Source organism: Tyto alba, unplaced genomic scaffold (genome assembly GCF_018691265.1).
Source record: "Tyto alba isolate M040663 unplaced genomic scaffold, T.alba_DEE_v4.0 Super-Scaffold_14, whole genome shotgun sequence".
Taxonomy (NCBI): domain Eukaryota; kingdom Metazoa; phylum Chordata; class Aves; order Strigiformes; family Tytonidae; genus Tyto; species Tyto alba.
Genome location: NW_024881276.1, coordinates 58,484,588 through 58,504,131, shown reverse-complemented (window position 1 = coordinate 58,504,131; position 19,544 = coordinate 58,484,588). Strand labels below are relative to the sequence as shown.

The 19,544-nt window shown below is 52.3% G+C and overlaps 2 protein-coding genes across 2 annotated transcripts; one reads left to right on the top strand and one right to left on the bottom strand.

Annotated features, from left to right (window-relative positions):
- Positions 1-2,019: 2,019 nt before the first annotated feature.
- Positions 2,020-4,056, bottom strand: RBP5 (retinol binding protein 5). Its single transcript, XM_032995664.2, has 4 exons — positions 3,641-4,056; positions 3,213-3,391; positions 2,600-2,701; positions 2,020-2,192 (listed from the first exon to the last, which is right to left on the bottom strand). The coding sequence occupies exons 1-4, from the start codon at positions 3,711-3,713 to the stop codon at positions 2,139-2,141; spliced, it is 408 nt and encodes a 135-aa protein (XP_032851555.1). The 5' UTR covers positions 3,714-4,056; the 3' UTR covers positions 2,020-2,138.
- Positions 4,057-4,523: 467 nt separating this feature from the next.
- On the top strand, positions 4,524-19,524 carry CLSTN3 (calsyntenin 3). The gene is made up of 18 exons (XM_042788526.1): positions 4,524-4,790; positions 7,425-7,547; positions 8,519-8,714; positions 9,228-9,436; positions 9,752-9,901; positions 10,564-10,749; positions 11,225-11,494; positions 11,784-11,896; positions 11,976-12,138; positions 12,733-12,789; positions 13,567-13,724; positions 13,907-14,055; positions 14,500-14,726; positions 15,840-16,010; positions 16,619-16,764; positions 16,896-17,031; positions 18,523-18,740; positions 18,827-19,524. The coding sequence occupies exons 1-18, from the start codon at positions 4,706-4,708 to the stop codon at positions 18,995-18,997; spliced, it is 2,928 nt and encodes a 975-aa protein (XP_042644460.1). The 5' UTR covers positions 4,524-4,705; the 3' UTR covers positions 18,998-19,524.
- Positions 19,525-19,544: the final 20 nt, after the last annotated feature.

Genomic DNA, 19,544 nt, shown 5'->3' with positions numbered 1-19,544 from the left:
GGACCAAAGCCAAACGTAATAGCCTAGGAGGGATGTAGCTCTGCAGCATTAGTCACTCAGCAAGGGGCAAGAAAAAAGACAGTGTCCTCCCAGTATCACATCTTATCCCTTGCCTTATGCTAGCATCCTCACCTCCCACAAGCTCATGTCTCAGCGATATAATACTGCTGTGCAAAGTCACCATCTGACTTAGGCATCGCACCTATAGCATGATTACAAAAGAAAAAGCAGTGAGTTATTAGTGCTGGTAGTTACTAACCAAAGCCCTGCAACAGGTTGGAATACTACCCCTTTTGATTATTGACTGTGGACCACAAGTGGATATGATTCCTAGCTGTGGTTCTGGCACAATGGGGTGTTTCCTGAAGACAAGAGGCTGTCATGGATATATGATGGCTGGCAACTAGCCAGAAGCAATCCACTCAGCATATCACCTCACAGGCTTACGTGGCAATTACGTGGGTGGTTGGCATGCCAGCGGAAGAGTCCAGCTAACCACCCGAAGGCAATAGCTGTCTACCATCAAACCAGAATGTAAGATCAGAAAAGGAAAGTTCACACCAGCTTTTGGTGCAGGGCCTGAAATGAGTTGATCGGTTGTTGATCACACAGTCTGGAAGGTACCGGTCTGGAGGTGGTGAGGTAAGCTTGGTGCTGGGGACCACAAGCAGCTCAGAAGGGCTCTCACCGTATGCGGGAATATGAAGAGGGCAACAGTTGAACCAGCTTCAGCTGCTGTCACTCAAAGCTCTGCCTTTTGCAACCTTGTGATACAAGGTGGAGGCTCCTTACGACGGAAGGACGTTTGCATAGAGCTCGTTGGGTTTGCTTGTGTCCCACCCAGTGGTACTCTTTGCCCTGTGGATACTGACAGGGTACCACAGGCTGGGACATCCTCAGAGACGACCTTGAAGAACCGGAGGTCAACATTATAGGTACAGCTGCAGCTCCCTGACCCCTATGCTTATCACGTGTCCCAAAGCAATGCTTTTCTCACAGCACTCATCTTTGCAGTTCCTTAGAAAGAAGCTCTTTGGAAAAGACTACTTTTTAAAGGAGCTTCTGGAAGAAAAAATTGCATTTTCTCAGCTTGAAAAGGGCCTGTATTTTCAAAATCTGCCTACCTCTTGTTCTCTGTGATGCTAGTAGGTACACATTTCTGTGTACCCTGCCCTTCAACTTCTTGTCGGGGGCAACCACAAGTGTCCTTCAGAAATAACTGCTGGTGGGCTTGCGCACGCCCCATCAGATGTCTTCATTAAAGGACACCTGCATCTTTGGCACTGCTCTGGCTTTTCAGGGGACCTCACCTCCTTTGGTTCTGTCCCTTGGTCTCCGACTGTAGAGGGAAGTTGTGAACCAGGGGAGCTGTGGTGGCCATGGGGAGATGCTGCCAGGAATGCCAGGAGGAGCGCTGTGGCTGGAGGCAGCGGCCGTGGTTTCTTACACCAGGAGGAGAGCCTGAGCCTTCCTCACCCTTTGAACCTTCTCGGAAGTGCAGTGAACATGGGGCTAGCTCCCTTGCCCCAGCCCTTTGGATTTCACATCATTACATGAAAACCCGTGACTCTGAAGGACAAGTTCTGTTTTCCCGCCCATCCCGCTCGAGGATCCCGAGAAGCTTATGGCATCCCCAGCGCACGGCAGAAGCCGGCCGAGCGTCGGCAGCTGCAGCAGAAGGGGCAGCCTCAGCCACCCTTGCCCACTCGGGCATCAGCTCCTGCTTCGCGGGGGGAAGCCGCGGGGCAGCGCGGGGTTTGCCCTCGCCGGAGGAACGCGTGAACCGCACCGGCCCGGCCGTGGGGGCAACCCTCGCCCCGCTCCTCCCCCTTCCCTGCTCTTATTCTGAAAGGAACCCCCGTGCAGCCGGCGGCCCATCGCCCTCCCCGCCCCGGCCCGGCCCGGCCGCCTCCTTTCCCCGCCTCCCGCTCCCCGCCGGGGGCTCCGGGGCCCGGCCAGGCACCGCCCAGACCGCTGCTGGGCGACAGGCTGGGTAAAAGAAAACACGCTGCTACGAGGTGGAAGGGGTAGTGGGGGGTGCTCTCGGCTCCCTCGGGTCTTGTTTGGTTTTCAATTCGGGGCAGTTTGCGCTCGGGAGGGAGGGTCTCGTCCGGGCATCCGTCCGACGGACGGACGTCTCACTTCACTTTCTGGAAAACCTGGACACAGACTTCATCTTCGGCAGTCATGCGCTGGGGAAAGGGAGACAAAAGAGGAGTTTAGGTTGGATCCCCTACTTCTCTCCCTCTCCAGCTGCTGCTGCAGCAGCCCCGCCTGCCCTCCTGGTGCTGGTTTGAGTCTCCCAGTCCCCATGGTGCTGCAAACCCTTCCCGATCCTCCCAAAGCCTCAGCTGGTCAGGCTTCAGGGCAGGGAAGGGCCATTGCCGTGGTTGAGCTGTGTTAACTTTTAAACCCTGGAGGCGGATGTTTGTGTGAAATGGTGACTGACCCTGAGGAGCTGGCGCCGAAGTCCCGAGAGGAGCTGGAAGGAAGCTTGCACAGCTGGCTCCGAGCCTGCAGCACCCGCACTCTGTGTGTGTGTGTGTGTCCCAGCCCACTGCAATTGGGATTTAGAATGCTGCACTGGACCCCTCCTCACCAGATGCAGCCGGTCCCCCTCCAGCCAGTGCCTCCAGCCTCGGTTCCTCTTCTCTCCTAGCTGCTCACACACCAGCTGATCCCCCTCCCAGAAGACGGTTGTCTGAAAAAAAAAAAGCAGGAGAGGGGAAGACATGGTCCCAAGACAAGTGGGTCCTGGCAATACATGTTTCCAGCAACTGACCGCTCCTCTCAAGATACATTTTCAAACGCAGTCCCTGATCTGGTGTCTCTGGTGCCTCCTTGGGACTGATGTTCTTTATGGGAGGTGAATGACCCTCAGGCTTGCAAGTGCAAGAGAGTACTGTCAAGCAGGCTGACTTTCTGTCTTTTCAGGGCTTTGCTCCAGAGGATAGTACCCTCTCGGGGCCCCAAAGCACTGGGTTTCTGGCTGTTTGTTGCTCAGCCCCTTTGCTGCGAGTGATTTACTCATAGAACCACTTATCCCTTTGCTGGGAGTGATTTACTCACAGAACCACTTATTCCTGGACCTGTAAGGGCATGCCAGCCCCGGTCTGGGCTCTCATGTGGGTCATGAATCAAAAGCTGAGCAAGTCCTTGAACTTCTAGTGTACCCCAGTCTGCTGTCAAACTGCACTGCGAGAGCTTCTCACCTGGCACTTGCGTCCGTCCACGGGACCTAGGTCTTCCTCAAACTGGACTCCCAAGTCAAAATCCATAACATAGTCCCGCAGGGAGGTGATCGTGCGGATGACCATGTGATCTCCCGTGTGGATGATCTCTTTATCAGGCTTCAGGAGGCAAACCAGTTTTCGCAGGACCACATTGATATCTAGAGCGGATCAGAGGGAGAGGAGATCAGGGCACCTCCTCTAGCACCATCCCTGCAGAGCTCCTCTGCTCTTTTAGGGAGGGAGCCCCAGCCACGATACCTCCTCCCCCCTCCCACCACAGCACAAAAGGGATGGTCGCAGACAGAATGACCAGAGGATTCCCAAACCCTTTACCTCCTTTCCCCGATTTCTGGATACAGACGGGAGCGAAAGGGGAGGAAGGAGCGGGATGAGGAGGGTGGGGTTACCTAAAGCGCGCAGGTAATTGTCCATGTTCTCCTGGGAGACGAAGCTGTAGTAGCCGGTGAGGTTGGGAGGCATCGCGGGGCAGAGGGACGTGGCCGACGGCGCGGAGGAGGGAGGGCAGGGAGCGGGAGAGGCACGGAGCTCCCTCGCCGGGCGGGCCGGTTCCCCTCTGGCAGGGGGGCGAGGTCCGCGGGGGGCAGGCCGGCTCCCGGGCTACCCGCCGCGGTAAGAGTCACGGAGCTGGGGATGGGGGGCGCGGAAAAGGCAGGGACTGCCCCTGCTTCCAGCATCTCCGCCTCGGCCGGGGAGGACGCGAGGGCGGCAGGTCACCTCCTCACCCCTCCGCCCTTCTCGGGGGCCGCTTGTGTTCAAACTCTCGGCTGAGCAACCAGCGGCATTACCTTCCACGCACCCCCCCCCCCCCACACACACACCCCCCACACACACCCCCCACCGGCCCTTTCTCACACCACGACGCCGGTGGCGGCGAACTTCCCCCACAGCAGTGCCCTGGCCCGGCTAAACCATCGAGAAGACGCGGTGGCCGGGCTGGCAGCTCCGCCCCTGGGCCAGCCCGGGGCGGGTGGGCGGCGGGCTCCCGGATGCCCGGCACACCCCCCCCCCCCGGCTCTTCACAGCCCCCTCTCCCCGCGGGGACGCTTCTCGGGGCGAAGGGCCGGGCGCCGATTTTGAAGTGTGTGTGTGTGTGTGCCCCCCCTCCCCCCCCCCCCGCCTCTCTTTCTTCACGCCCTGCCCGGGTTGCAGTGAGCAGGCAAACAGCTCCCGCGCGCGCCCCCCCCCACCCCCCCCCCCCTCAGCAGCACCTGGCGCGACGGCCCCTTCGCATTGGCTGCCGGCCCCCGCCGAGCCCGTGACGTCATGCTGCAGTGGCGGGGCGGGGCCGGGTGTGGAGCGCAGCCGGGCTGGTGGAGGTGCCGCGCCGACCCCGCGCGCCGCTGCGGGAGTGAGGGCGTGGGCTGGGCCGGGCCGGGCCGGGCTGGGCCGGGCCGGGCCGCGCCCGCCGCTGTCCGCTACCCCCCCCGGGCGGGCTCGGACCTGCCGCCACCATGGGCGACCCTCGGCCCCGCGCCGCCGTCCTCCTCCCTCTCCTCTGCCTCTGCGCCGCGCTGTCCGGCGGCGCCTGCAACAAAGGTGAGCGGCGGGAGCGCTCCGCCGAGACCCTCCGGTCGCCCCCCGCGGCGGGGCTGAGGGACGCGGGGGGGGGGCAGCGGGGCGCGGTGGCCGGCGGCTCGTCCCTCCGCCCCCGCGCTGCCTGTCGCCTTGGTCCGGCACGTTTTTACCGGAGGATCTCCGCGGTCCCCGCCGGCTTCGGCTCCCTTTGCCCCTTCGGACGCCCCCGTACCATCACCTCTACTTTCTCCATCTGTCTCCTGCCACGGCGTTTTTCTCCATCCTTTCTTCTCCTCGCATCCCCCTCGCGTTTTCCCCTTTTCCACCTGCTTGTTTTGCTTTTGTTTCAGTTATCCCTGGGTGTATTTAGCTCTCCTTCCCTTCCTTAGTGTGCTGAGAGAGAATGTGTCGCTTCTCCGTTGATCCCTGTGGTCTCCAAAACACATTCCCCATCTCCGTCTTCCAATTTTTGTTCATCCATCTATGGTCTGTCAATAGAAATTATTGTACACTTATGTCTTAACTATGCGGGTTGCTTATATAAAACAGTATTTTATGTGCTAAATATGTAAAAAAAAAAAAAAAAAAAAAACAAAAACCTAACACTACAGCTGTAACGTTCTGAATGCAGATGTTCTTTGAACACGTAGAGCAATGGAGAAAGATGTAGGTTTCTAGATCTGTGGCCGTAGGGATACGTGTGAGAAACTCGTCTGAGGGGAGTCAGTGTATCATTAACCTGACAAGGTGGCTGAATCCGAAAACATACGAGAGACTCGGGGGTCATCAGGGAATGTGACACTTTAGGGTGCTTTCTGTGCTTTGGAGGAGGTGGGGCTACAGGGTGGGTGCAGCGCTGAGCTCTGTGCATGCTGACATTGGCAGGGGCATTTATTTGTACTGCTCTGGTGCGAAGGGGCCCAGTGGTTGAGGCAAGGCCCCTTACGCGCTGGATTTTCTGTCTTTGTGAATTTACCCTCTGAAACATCTACCCATTTCTGGCAAATTATTTTAGATTTGCAGGAGCTTTCGCGAAGCTGGTAGGAGTCTCTATCCTAAAAATATTCCCCAAATGTTTTTCTAATCCCCAGGAATTAATTTCCCGAGAAATCAGATCGATCATTCCGAAGTTGCAGGTGGATGCAGCAAAGGATTTAACTCTCTACCGCCAGCTTGTTACCCCAGCAACAAGGCACATTTGGCATTTGTAGCTATGGATTCCCACCTTGGTGGTGTGGTGCATGGACCAGAGCCGTCACAGAGTGGAATCTGGTGGGGGCAATTGGAGGGGTGGGGTGAAACGTGGGCACTTGCACCCAGGGAGGATTCCACCTGCGTACCGAGCAGGGTGGATGTGTCTCTGGATTTCCTGTACAATGCTTGATAATCACTACAGTGAGGGAGAAATGCCAACCCAACACGCTTCGCTGCTACGCCAGGCTGGGTCTGCCCGCTCTGCCCTGCTCTGACCAGTTGCCCTGTCTGCTGGCCCACCACCCAGCTCCAGCAGCATCCCCTGGCCCCAATTTATAGAAGTGCTTGGCTGTAAGGGGGTGCTGTCCCTTTTGGGTCAACGTAGCACGGCCACGGTTTCAGAGGGTACCGTGCTGCAGAGGATTGATTTAGATATTGGAAGCAGTGCCCTTGAGGGGAAAGGCTCTGTATCCTGCTCCCCACCAGCTCTGAGCCACGCTGTGCTCAAAGTACTGTTTGGGTGTAATAAATCATGGTCTCCAGGGGGTGGGAGAATGGGGGATTGTCTGTGAATGGGGGGTTGTAACTAGGCCATGTAATATAATCTCTGAGGACTGTTTGGCAGGGAGTGGGCATGGGGGAGGGGTTTTTAATTTGTAATGATTTTTCTTCTCCCTTTCCCTCCCCCCCCCCCCCCCTTTATTTCTCCCTGCCCCTGCCCTGGAGCCTCTGTGATAAAGATTAATTTGCTATTTCTGGGCCTGTGACATTTTTCAGAGCCTCCTGCTGGCTGCTGCCTCCATGCCAACCTTGGCTGGGCTCCAGCCAATGGGATTAGCAAGGAGGGGCCAAGGGAATATGGTGCTCACCATGGACTGGGGAAGGAAGGAGAAAGGGACTCTCGGAGTAGGTTATTATATGCATATGATGACTGACTGAAAGCGTACCTGGGGATGTGTGTGTGGATCCTGGGCGTTAGTCCAGAGGATGTGAGGGCATAAGTGATAATGTCTGCATGCAAGACTTGTCCCCTGGGGACACCCTAAGGGAAGATGTATCCTGGATCCTTTAATTATGGCTTCAGTGATCTAAAGGATTTGGCATTTGGAATCTGTCTCCAGAATCGGGCTACTTCTGCCTCTTAATTCTATTTTTTGCAGCTGCTCCAGCTTTCCTAGGCACCCAGATGCCTTTCCACATATTTCTAGTAAGACAGTAATGAGGAGGCCAGAAGGAACACATTGTTTCTGAAGAGGTCTCCCAAGAGCCGTGTAGAGTAAAACTAAAGAAAGATAACTTCTTCCTCTCAGCCTATTTTAGACTTCTTTACTTCCAGAGAAGAAGGCGGGGAGGGGCGATTGTTACCTGCCACTGGATGGTATTCTGCTCTTTTCCTACTGAATCTGTCATTGGTGGCTAATACATTCCTGTGCTCTATCCCTTACCCCAAAACCATCTCAGCAAACAAGCACAAACCCTGGATTGAAGCTGAGTATCAGGGCATTGTCATGGAGAATGACAACACAGTCCTGCTCAACCCACCGCTGTTTGCACTGGACAAAGATGCTCCACTGCGCTATGCAGGTAGGTGGGTAACAGCTCTGGGAAGGGTGGGAGACAGGGAGAGACTTACGAAGAGGCAGAGACAAGGTGACATTCATCCCTGCGCGGGATTCTGGCTCTCTCCGGGAAATGATCACCTCCAAACCTTGTTTTGGGAGGAGGTCCTCAGTGAAGTCTGGAGGCAATTTGGACTCGGCTTGATTTAGGATGCTGTGAGCTGTTTCCCTGAGGGAGAGAAAGTGAGGGTGGAGCCAGGTACTTTTTGACGCAGTTCTGCTATTTCCAAAGATCACATGCACAGCTCTGTGTCTGTGAGCACTGGAGAAAGATGGCAGGGCTCATTTTGTTGGCAGTGTTACATCCCCTCACAGTTAGCATGAATCCCTGAAACTACAGATGAGGCTTTACAAGGCTTGTACTCCTGCTGCTTGCTTAGGCTGTGCCCGGAGCTTCCTCACCCATCCTCCCTCAGCTTTGGGAGAGGAAAAGTGGTTCCTGTGAGCTGAACTTTAGGATTTAGGTGACCCTATCCGCAGTTCCCTGCGGTACTGTGCACATCCTGTGTGTGGGGGTGGATGAGACATCCTGAATCTTCATGCTTTGGCTGTCTATCTCTCTAGGGCCTGTTTTGCCTTCCTGAGAGATGCAGAGGAGAATTAAGGTGCTCCCTCAGTACTGTGGCTGTGTAGCACTAACCAATCCAGCTGGAGCCTTGTAACCTCTAATCTTTCTTGAGGCTGGTCAAGACTCCTTGCCGTGGGAGTAGTCTCCAGTAAATGGCAATCTACACCATTAATGGCTATAAGAGGTGGCACGAGGAACAACTAGGGAACCAAAAATTGCTTGAAATGAGGGGTGATAATGAGGGAGAAAGGAGAGTGGAAGTTAGAAAGGAAGAAAATATGGGAGAGGGAAGCAAGGAGGCATAATGCGCTCTCCTCAGACCTTTTTTTTTTTTTCTTCCCCTTCCTCTCTGCATTTGTGGGTACCAGGTGAAATCTGTGGCTTCAGGATCCATGGGGCAGGGGTACCTTTTGAAGCTGTGATCCTGGACAAAGCTACAGGTGAGGGGCTGATTCGGGCCAAGGAACCAGTGGATTGTGAAGCACATAAAGAGCACACATTCACCATCCAGGCTTATGACTGTGGAGAGGGACCTGATGGAGCAAACACCAAGAAATCACACAAGTAAGTCCATGCGGTCGTTGTTTCACGTTACAAAATGCGATCTGACACAGAAACACAAATGAAAAATGCTGTGGGAAAGCTTCCTCTAGCCAGAAGTATTCTTCTTTAGCCTTGATAATATAACTCAACATGTTAATAAGACCCAAAGAGAAATGTTCACTGACTGAGTCACATGAGTGAACACACTAGAAACGAGGGCTGCTTGACAGTTGTTTCTAAGGATGGTGTTTTACGTTGCTGCATTCAGGCAGGGGGTCCGGGTTACATTATCATTCCTCTTGCTCTCTCTCTGGGGTGGGAAACCACTGTCCAAGCTCCTGTCTCCCAACACTGCTGCGTTGAAACCAAGGTCTCTTTCCTTGTCCTTGCTTCTGACAGCTGGAAATCAGATCGATGCACTTTAGGGGAGTGACTTACACTGAAGTTTAGGTGGTGTACGGCTCCTAATCAGCCAATCAGTTCTTACTGATTTATATACTGATATATATATATATATATATATCTCTGCATCAGGGCCACAGTGCATGTTCGAGTAAACGATGTGAATGAGTTTGCTCCTGTCTTTGTGGAAAAGTTGTATCGTGTGGCAGTGACTGAGGGAAAGCTGTATGACCGCATCTTGCGCGTGGAGGCCATTGATGGAGACTGCTCACCACAGTACAGCCAGATCTGCTATTACGAGATCCTGACCCCCAATATTCCCTTTCTGATTGACAATGATGGTAAGAATTTGTCCCCACCATGAGCACGTCGCTCCCCCTTTCCTGCTTTGCTCCCTCTCTGCCAGTCCCATTTGCTGGCAGAGTTGTGCTGTATGAATTTTTTAGCACTGCTGATGCTATAGCATCTCCTGGTGCAGAGATGCAGTAGCCATTTTGTGGGATGCTATAGCTTGTTAGAGTGTGGCACTGGGTGGGGGGGGTCAACCCCTTTTTGGTGGTTTTTGTAGTTGATCAAAAATACGAGTGACTTCTAGAAGGAACGTTTTTGAGGCGGCTGTCGTTCCTCTCCTTTGATCTCTTTGTTTTGCTAACCAGGGAACATCGAGAACACGGAGAAGCTGCAGTACAGTGGAGATCGTCTTTACAAATTCACAGTGACAGCCTATGACTGTGGAAAGAAGCGGGCTTCTGATGACGCTGAAGTGGAAATCCAGGTGAAACCCACCTGCAAGCCCAGCTGGCAGGGTATGAAACCTCCAAACACAGTTATGTCTTCCCTTTGCTTTTGCTGAAGTACTACTCAGTCCTACTCATTGCAAATGTTTTTCTATACACATATAAATTTGTATGACCTTATATATGGTTCGGTTCTGGCACCAACCCATCAGTCCGATCTAGGGGGATGCAGCAGACATCTACGTCTGTTGTAAAGCCACCGAAAGGCAGTTCTAACGTTGGAAAATAATTCCTCGCATTATTGTGAACTACTGTATATTTGATAAGGCTCATAGGCTGTATTCAACGTAGGTTGTTTTGGGAGCTGCTCATCCTGAGGATATTTGGCTTTTCCAGAGGTGTTGTATGCCTACAGGTTCACCTTAGTCAATAGAATTAAGGGGGAATCGACACAGCTAAATATCTGCTCTGCCTAGTAAGAGAGGTTGACAATCCAAGGGGTTATGCTACACTGCTACTAGCTGTAGAAGGTAAGAATTTGGACTCTGTGCTTCTAGGAAGCCTTGCCTTGCGCTGATGCCAGCTGCATAGAGTTGTCTTTTCAGCGTGGAAAGGGCCAAAAACCTCTGTTTCGGGGATAGTCCGTAAATGCCACTCGTGTGCCCGCCAGATGTTCTGGCCTTGAGTCCTTGGCAGGACCTAACCCTCTCGCTTTCGCTCTTCTTCATTAGGCTGGAACAAGAGGATTGAGTACACCCCAGGTGCAGGCAGCCTTGCACTCTTCCCCAGCATTCACCTGGAGACCTGTGATGAGCCCCTGTGGAACATCCAGGCCACAGTGGAGCTGCAGACAAACCATGTGGCCAAGGGCTGTGACCGGGATAATTACTCCGAGAAGTCGCTGCGCAAACTCTGTGGTGAATCGATTCTTTCCTGGGCTGAGGGCACCTGTGGCACAGCACTCTGCCTCTTCCCCTGGAGAGGCTCACGGTGGTAGCTCTGTGCCTCACCCAGCAGAGATGCTGGGCGACACGTTCCTCGCATCTGCTGTGGTCAGTGGGGCTGGGAGGGCACCTTAGCTGGCATGCTGCGTTGAAGGGCAGTGGGCACCCTGCACAGATTTACAAGGGGCTCCCCGTGCTTTCCTTGCTGCTGGGAAGCCAGAGCTTTCTGCGCATTGCCCCAGTACGCAGAGGCTGTGGGACTTCCCGCCGCTCAGATGGAAAAGCCACCGTCCTCCTCCAGACAGGAGAAGGCCTATAGGCAACTCCTCCTGTCCCTGTGCTCTGGGACGTGACAAAAAGCCCTCTGTCACCCTCTTCATCTGTTCCCCAGTTCTCAGGCTCCTTATTCTCCGGTGCCGACATTCCTGACTCCTTCCTTTCTTGTTAGGTGCTGCCTCGGGAGAGATTGACTTGCTGCCGGTGCCTAGCCCCATGGCAAACTGGACCGCACGGCTCTCGGTGCACTACAGCCAGGACAGCAGCCTCATCTACTGGTTCAACGGCAGCCAGGCTGCCCAGGTGCCTGTGGTGAATGGGCCAAATGCCCCTGAGGGGCTGAGCGACCACTTCACCCTGTCCGTGTGGATGAAACACGCCGTGGTGACTGGCAAAGGCAGGCGGGAAGAGGAGACGGTGATCTGCAGTACAGTGCGGAGCGGTGAGACACTTTTTCTGGGGTGGTGACACTTCTGCCCGCTGCCTCTATCTTGTTAGAAGGGATTGTCCCTCCAGGGGGAAATCCCTTGTGGTCCAGAGCAGGCCCTGGGCAGGGCTCCCTCCTTAGGAACACAGCTCCTTCATGTGTCACTTTTTCTGGGAGCAGTCAAGCCCGCTGTGGGCACGTGGTGCTGAGTGCCCGTCTTGCAGGCTAGTGTGTACTTCTGGGCTCTGGCTAGTGAGGCTGCTCTGAGGTGGGATATGTAACTCCCTGTGCTTGTACCTGGCAGAGGATGGCTACTCGCATTACTCTCTGGCTGTGCACGGCTGCCGGATTGCTTTTCTCTACTGGCCGTTGCTGGAAAGTGCAAGGCCTGTGAAATTCCTCTGGAAGCTTGAGCAGGTGAGGAAGCTTTTGCCTCTTTTCCATGCCCCTCGTCCTTCTGCCCTTCGCTGACCCCTTCCTCTGCTGTCTGCCACAGGTCTGCGATGATGAATGGCACCATTACGCCCTCAACCTGGAGTTCCCCACTGTCACACTCTACGTGGATGGTGTCTCTTATGACCCTGCCCTCATCCATGACAATGGCCTCATTCGCCCCCCGCGGCAGGAACCCTCGCTCATGATTGGAGCCTGCTGGACCGGTGAGTGCCCACTTCCTGAGCCATGCTCTTCCCATATGGGAAACAAGGGAGTAGAGGGAAAGCCAGAAGAGGTGAAAGAAACACCGCTCAATATTAACTGATGGAAACCACATTGCATCCATCTTGCCTCCTTGGCACCAAAGCCAGTGTGGCCCCACCCCCTCCCCACCCCCTCCCCTCCCCCTCCCCTCCCCCTCCCCTCCCCCTCCCCCCCCCCCTCCCCCCCCCTCCCCCCCTCCGCCCCCCTCCCCCTCCCCCCCCCCCTCCCCCTCCCCTCCCCCTCCCCTTCCTTCATAAATAGGAAGCAATATAATTCCCAAAACAGATATCATTGGGAAAGGACTAAAAAACCTCTATACTTTCTCCCTTCTATCAGTTACTCATCCCACAGTCTCACTATCCCCTTTGTGGGAGGGACTTTGCCCTCTTTCATATATGATGTGTTGTCTCTAAGGTAGAAGGTTGCACTGGCACATGACTCCAGAGCTGTTCTTTTGGACTGGCCAATACAGGCACTTACATAAATACTTGCCTGACCCTGTAACTACCCTCTTCCAATGCCTTTTTGCTTGTCTGAATGTTCTCCTTTTGCAGAAGAGAAAAACAAAGAGAAAATCAAAGGAAACGAGAGCTCCACTGATACTATACAAGGTAGAGAAAAGAAAAGATGCTTCTCTTCCCCTCTTCACCGTGCATGACTATCACTTCTTGCATGGTGCCTTCCTCATACAGCTCCCTAAATCTGTCCTGCCACCTCCCACCGTCTTGGGAGGAAAGCCCTTATCTGGCAGAGTGGTCCTTGATACAGTGATATCTGTGGAACATAGAAAGGCTGACAGGAGGACTACAGCCTGCTTTGGGAGATGGAATATGCTTTTCCTATGGAGAGAGTCCTCATGCCTGACCATTAAAGTTGGTCTCTGAAGAACACAATGGCCGTTAGAGACATCAGAAGATGTCACCTCATCCCTCTCTATGGAACATACAGTTTCTTTTAAAAGCCCTCACAGGAAGCAGAGTGAGAAGGGGACAAGAAATTGTTTCCAGCTGGCATTCAGCAGTTTGGCAGAAACTTCTCTTTGCTACCCACCGTTCACTGCCTTAGTCTTTCTGTTTGTTTTTCTCACTTTCCACCATCTGGAATTTGAAGAAGGTCATCTCCTTACTTCAGCATCCCCCATCTTCTTCTTGTCTTTGCTTTTCCATGTCCTGTGCACCCCTCTGCCTCTCTCTACCTCCCTTAATATCTGTACATCCCTCACACTGTTGCTTTTGTTGTCTTGGCTTTTCCATGCCCCATGCACCCCTCTGTCTCTCTCTACCTCCCTTAACATCTGTTAAATGTTAAGGAGGACACCTTCACGCTGCTGTTTTTGCTTTCTTCCTTGCCATATCTCTCACACCCTCCACCTCCCATGTTTCCCTCAGGAGATCCTCTGTCGATCCACCACTACTTCCATGGTTATTTGGCTGGCTTCACTGTGCGCCCTGGTAGCTTGGAGAGCCGGGAGGTTATTGAATGCCTATATGCCTGCCGTGAGGGTCTTGATTACAGAGACTTCGACAGTCTGGGCAAAGGGATGAAGGTATGCCCATCTGCCCAGCTTGCATGGGTCTCCTCCACTGTTCTCCCCAGCCTTGCTTCCCAGGACTTCACCTGCTCCCCCACCTCAGACAAGTCCCCACCCTTCTCCTTTGTGTCTCTCTTAGCCCAGACTCTTGGCATTTGCCAAGAAATCCTGAGTGTTTTCTTCTCTTCCATCTATAGGTTCACGTGAACCCCTCTCAGTCCCTGCTCACCTTGGAGGGAGATGATGTGGAAACTTTCAACCATGCAATCCAGCATGTGGCTTACATGAATTCATTGCGCTTTGCTACCCCTGGAGTCCGGCCGCTCAGACTCACGACCACTGTCAAGTGAGTGGACAAATCAGCATCTCCAGCTAAGTTCAGCAAGAGGGTTACCTCTCTTTTGACTAAAATTACACTCCCTCACCTTGTATTTTAATTCTAATTGATGGTCTCGAAATGGGCAAAACTCTTTATCCCATATTCAAATGGATATTGTAATACTGGATCCTGGGGTCTGTGCAGGGAGCAGAACTTCTGCCTTCACTCATAGTGTTCCAGACGTGTGGGCTGGTTTTAATTTTCTCTGTGGTGTGTGGATATGACCAAATCACCTACAACCAGTCCTACCACACCTCTCTGTCTTGCACAGCAGGCTATAGGGAAGCTTTAGGAAGACTATCAGAAAAAAAGGATATTCCCTTCTCTGGCAGTGATGGGCAGGAGGTGTTCTTTTACAACATTGCTGGTGGAAGCTTGCACCAACTGATGCTTCCTCTTGCTCTCCTTCAGGTGTTTCAGTGAAGAGTCCTGTGTCTCCATTCCTGATGTGGAAGGCTATGTTGTGGTGCTACAGCCTGATGCCCCCCAGATCCTGTTGAGTGGCAATGCCCACTTTGCTCATCCTGCATCAGACTTCGAGGGTCCTGATGGGGTTCTCCTATTCCCTAACCTCCAGATCACCTGCTCTATTTCTCACCAGGTGGAGGCCAAGAAAGATGAAAATTGGCATGGTACCGGTGAGTGGAGTACAGGGCGCAGTAGAAGATACAAACTGGAAAGACCTACAAGAGTTGCTGTTCTGCAGAGGAAGTAGAGGCCCTCATTACACCCAAAATAGGAGAGAGTTTACAAATACAGAAGCGAGGCACATTGTCTGTCAATATGTAGGCTAATTGGTTCTTATCCCTTTCTGCTCCTCCCTGTGCTTTATCCATCCAGTTCTTTTGGCTCGCTCTCTCCTCCTAATTTCCCAGGCTGCTCGTTCCTAATCCTTTTTATATTTTACCTACCTTTATTGAGTCTACTGCCCTTTATTGAATCCACCACTGGATGGATGTCCTGCCTGTTCGCTTTTCCACTCCTGCACTTTCTCAATCTCCTCCTGTTTCCTTCTCTCCCGCTTTCCTTTTTTCTCGCTCCCTCCCATCTCTTCCTGCATCGCTTATTCCTGTGAATTATCCAATCAGTTTCCTCACACCCTATAATATCTTTTCCCTTAATTTATCTCCATCATCCTCAGATTATTTCTCTGCACTCTATGCTTTACACGTCCTTTCACTTCTTTCACATCTCTTGCGGTAATGGGATTTTTACTCATCTTTTTCTGTTTAGCAGCTTTGCCTTTCCTCATACGACAATGAGTTTTTTGACTTAGAGCAGGTTGATCTTAGCCCTGCTGAAAGCAGTTAGTCATTGAATGTGGTTGCCATTTTAAAGAAGGTGAGATCTCAAGCTTGGTAACCAGCAGTCCTGAGACAGGGGAAAGCTTTCAGAAACACTCAGGGTCTGGGAATGCGTGATAGAGTTGTTCTTAATTTGCACATTGTCCTTGTCAACAGAGTCCTTTAAAGCCAAGATGTGTTAGCACGAACTGGTCTGATAATAGTATGTTGTTCCAAAATAAAGTGACTTTATTATGTGCATAAAGAGTGTTATTAGAATCAGGGGGACTCCTCCAAGCAAGTAATTAGATTGACAGTGATTTTACTCAAGGTCAGTGCTAGCCAGAGAAAGAGAAGTCATTACATATGATGTGAGCACTTTAAAGTACGTGGGTACCACTCTAACTCCTGCCTTCACTGATGGCTGGCCGGCTTTCTGGCCCTCTCTTCTTTCCATTTGCATCTCAGTGACAGACACACGGATGTCAGATGAGATTGTACACAACCTGGATGGCTGCGAAATCTCATTGGTAGGAGATGACCTGGACCCAGAGAGGGAGTATCTGCTCCTGGATGGGGCACTGCTGCAGCAGCGGGGCCTGGAGCTTGTTAACACCTCTGCCTACCTGACCATCACAGGTATGTCCTCTCCTTGGCCACAGCTCTCTAATTACACCTCTCTCACTGCCTGTCAGGCATCTCTGGGAGAAGCATTTAATCCGCGGTTAGAGATGTGTAGGTGTACTTTGTGAGACTCTGAGATGTAACCATTTTGTTGAACTCCTGGCTTTTGGAAGTCCCAGGCCATTTCCTTGGGGAGGTGGCTGTGTCCTCCAGCACACACAGTACTTAGGGAATAGTGTCTGAGCTGTCACCCAAGCTTGTATCACTCCTGCTGATTGACTCCTTGGGGTTTGGTGTTCTCGGGTGCCAGCAGCATATTGCGTGACGTGACTGGGGGACTGCACATCTCCCAGGTTGCGAAACGGTACACTGTTGTACTCTCCAGAGCTTAACAGGGCTGTTCCTCTTGATTGTTCCTTCCCTGCCACTTGTTTTAGCGATGCAAGCAGGGATTCCGTCAGGCCCTATGAAGCCAGCTCCACCTCTGCTCCCTTCCTAAAATTAATGAACCCAGCATTGCCTTGGATTCCTCTGTAGCTCCTCATTGCTACAGGGTTATGATGCCAGATGACTTTGAAGCAGGAGCTTCTTCACCCCACACCAATTCTCTCTTCTTGTCTCAGGTGTGGAGAGCATTGCAGTTTACGAGGAAATACTACGCCAGGTCTCATACCACATCAACCATGGCGCTGCTCTCTATGAAAGGAAGTTTCACCTGTCCTGCACGGAGATGAACGGACGCTATTCCAGCAATGAGTTTACTGTTGAGGTACAAGATCAGTAGATGCACATATAGGTGCTCGTGCATGCGTGGCGAGGACGTGGTGCACAGGAATGCACGCAGTGTAGAATGTACCACAAACACAGGGCTGAGGCTCTCTGCCTCTGTTTTTTCTGCAGGTGAATGTCCTCCACAACATGAACCAAGCTGCTCATCCTAACCACATTCTGAGTTCCCAGCAGTTCATGCACCGAGGCCATCATTTACCCCCAGAGCTGTCTGGGCACAGTTTGGCAAGCACCCATAACAACCCAAGTATGTAACACTACCCTTTGGGTTTATTCCTTTAGGTCAGGATGTTGATTTTTTTTTTTTTTGATATCCTGGTAGAATCTAGAGAAGAAGATTGCTTTCCGGTTCCCTATACCCATGTTATCAAGTTCTCACTATACTGTCCTGTCCCACTCATCATTAACAATGGACTGCAGTCTGTGTCAAATAGTGTTTCAGAGCTTGGTTGAATAATCCTCCTCTTCTAGTGTGTTGTTTTCTTGATGTAGAAGCAGCCTGAAATCTACATCTGATTTAAAAGAACTGCTGTAAGCTGGTACAGTTTCATTTGTACACCTTGCAAAGGTGCTATGCAGGCTTGGGTACTGTAATTTCAGAAAGAAACTTCAGCAGCAGGAGAGAAACAAGAGAATCAAGACTGCCATTGCTCCCAAAAAAAAAAAAAAAAAAAAAAAAAAGATGGGATTAGGTGGTGGTCAGCAAGGCCAAAAAATACAGGAGTTGGCACCACACAGACAAGAGGAAGATTCTTGCCCCCAAAACAGAGGAGAGAGAAGTCTGAAAGCTAGACTAGAGATGAGCTTTGTTGGTTTGTGCTGGCAGCCACAAGCATGACTGCGTTCCTGCTGGCTCCTCCTAGGCTGTGAAAGATCTCGGATTTATGGAGGACCCTGCGTTGGTTTTGGCCCACTGTTGTAGGGAACATAGAAAACACCTTTGCTGCTAGCTTTTGCTGCAGCTTCCTGCAGCAGCTGATCCCAAGCTGGTCCGGTCCTACAGCCGGCACTGAGCCACTGCAGGGACAGCCTAGGTGTGTGCTGGGAGAGCACCAAAAATGAGCCTTTGCCACTTCCTCCCCCAGCTCTGCCTGATCGCAGCAGCAAAGTTGTCCCTGCTGCACAGAACCATCCAGAACAAATCCATGGAGGGCCTGGATAGATATTGCAGGGAAGGGGATTATCTGAGGAGTCGAGGATCAGTTTACAGGCTTAGAACAAAGGGGTGGGAGTTGGGCTAAGGGTCTTTGAATTTCAAATTTTATCCTGTGGGGAAGCCAGGCTTTGACTGTGGCACTAATTAGAAGGCCATCATAGCCCTCACCTCCGCCTCGTGTGCAAAGCAGAATTATTTTGGCTTCTTTATTTCCCTACCACTTGCAGAGAAATCACACCCTCAGAAAATCACCCTCGTGTCCTTAGAGGCTCTCCCCAGCCTACATTTCTCCCTCCCAAGAGGAGGATACAAATGGCTGCTGTGCAATAGATCTTGGTGATTTCTGTAAAGATGTGCAGAGTCCACAGGCAAGGCCGACATCAGAGGATGCCTGGAGTGAGGCATCCTGGAAGACCATACCGGCCTCAAGTGAAGATGCAGCAGCTGAACTGCCTGTGCCCAGGGGAGCAGAAAATTCAGGATATGTTCCTGCCCAGGAACCTCAGTTCCTGCAGGTCGGGTTGGAAACACGTATTTCTGTGACCGGATCTAACCGTGCTTTCTCATTTTCTTTCTCCAAAGTGGTTCCCAGTGCTGCCACTGTCATCATTGTGGTGTGTGTGGGCTTCCTGGCACTCATGGTGATCCTTGGCATCCTGCGCATCCACTCCCTGCACTGGCGGGGAGTGGGGCAAGAGGTCCCCGGGGCTGCTGAAGTGGGGCACGGAGGCACCAGAGGCAAAGAGAGCGACATGTTTTGGGATGACTCGGCCCTCACCATCATAGTCAACCCCATGGAGGTGAGGAGCAGTGACAGGGGCTGGGGCTGGGCAGGGCAGCTGGGTTGGCAGATCCTTGCCCTTTACCCCGTGTCTCACCTTCCCAGTCCTACCAGAGCTGCCAGGAGAGGGCAGCAGAAGGTGGCGAGGGCAGAGCTCGTGAGGGCATGGGAGACGAAGACGACAGCACCGACTCGGAGACACCTGACTCCCGGGACAGCAATGACATGGATGATGGACACATCATGGGCAAAAGCAGCGTATCTTACCTCTACTAGTACACCACCAGTCCAATGGATCCTCCCAAAACATATGGCTAGGAGGAGGAGGGGTCTGACTTCTAACTTCTTCCTTTCCCCGCTGTGTACACATGTACTCCTTCCTCATTTGTCATTTCTGCCTCCCATGTTCCCTCATCTGCCATTCTCATTGTGGACATCCCCCACGTTACTGACCTCCCATCTGGCTCTCCAGAAACATGTGTTAGGGCACTTGCACATGACGGTGGCACAGTTCCAACTATGATGAGGAAGGAGGGGCTTGGAAAGAACAGGAATTTGGAAGGAGGGAGCCAGCCATAGGGCTTAGAGTAGGGTCTTTCACAACCCCTCCCCAGATATTATATATATATATATTGTATATTTTTTCAATGTTGTTGTTTGAAGTTTATTCTTGTTTCATGCAAAAAACCCCACTGCAGCTTGTGTCGCTTTGTAAAATTGTCGATACTCCCAAACTAATTGAATGAAGGTAAGAAGGATGAAGAAACAAAGTGGATTTTAAAATAAATGGATTTCAAATAAAATGTTCGGGGCTTCTGCGGTT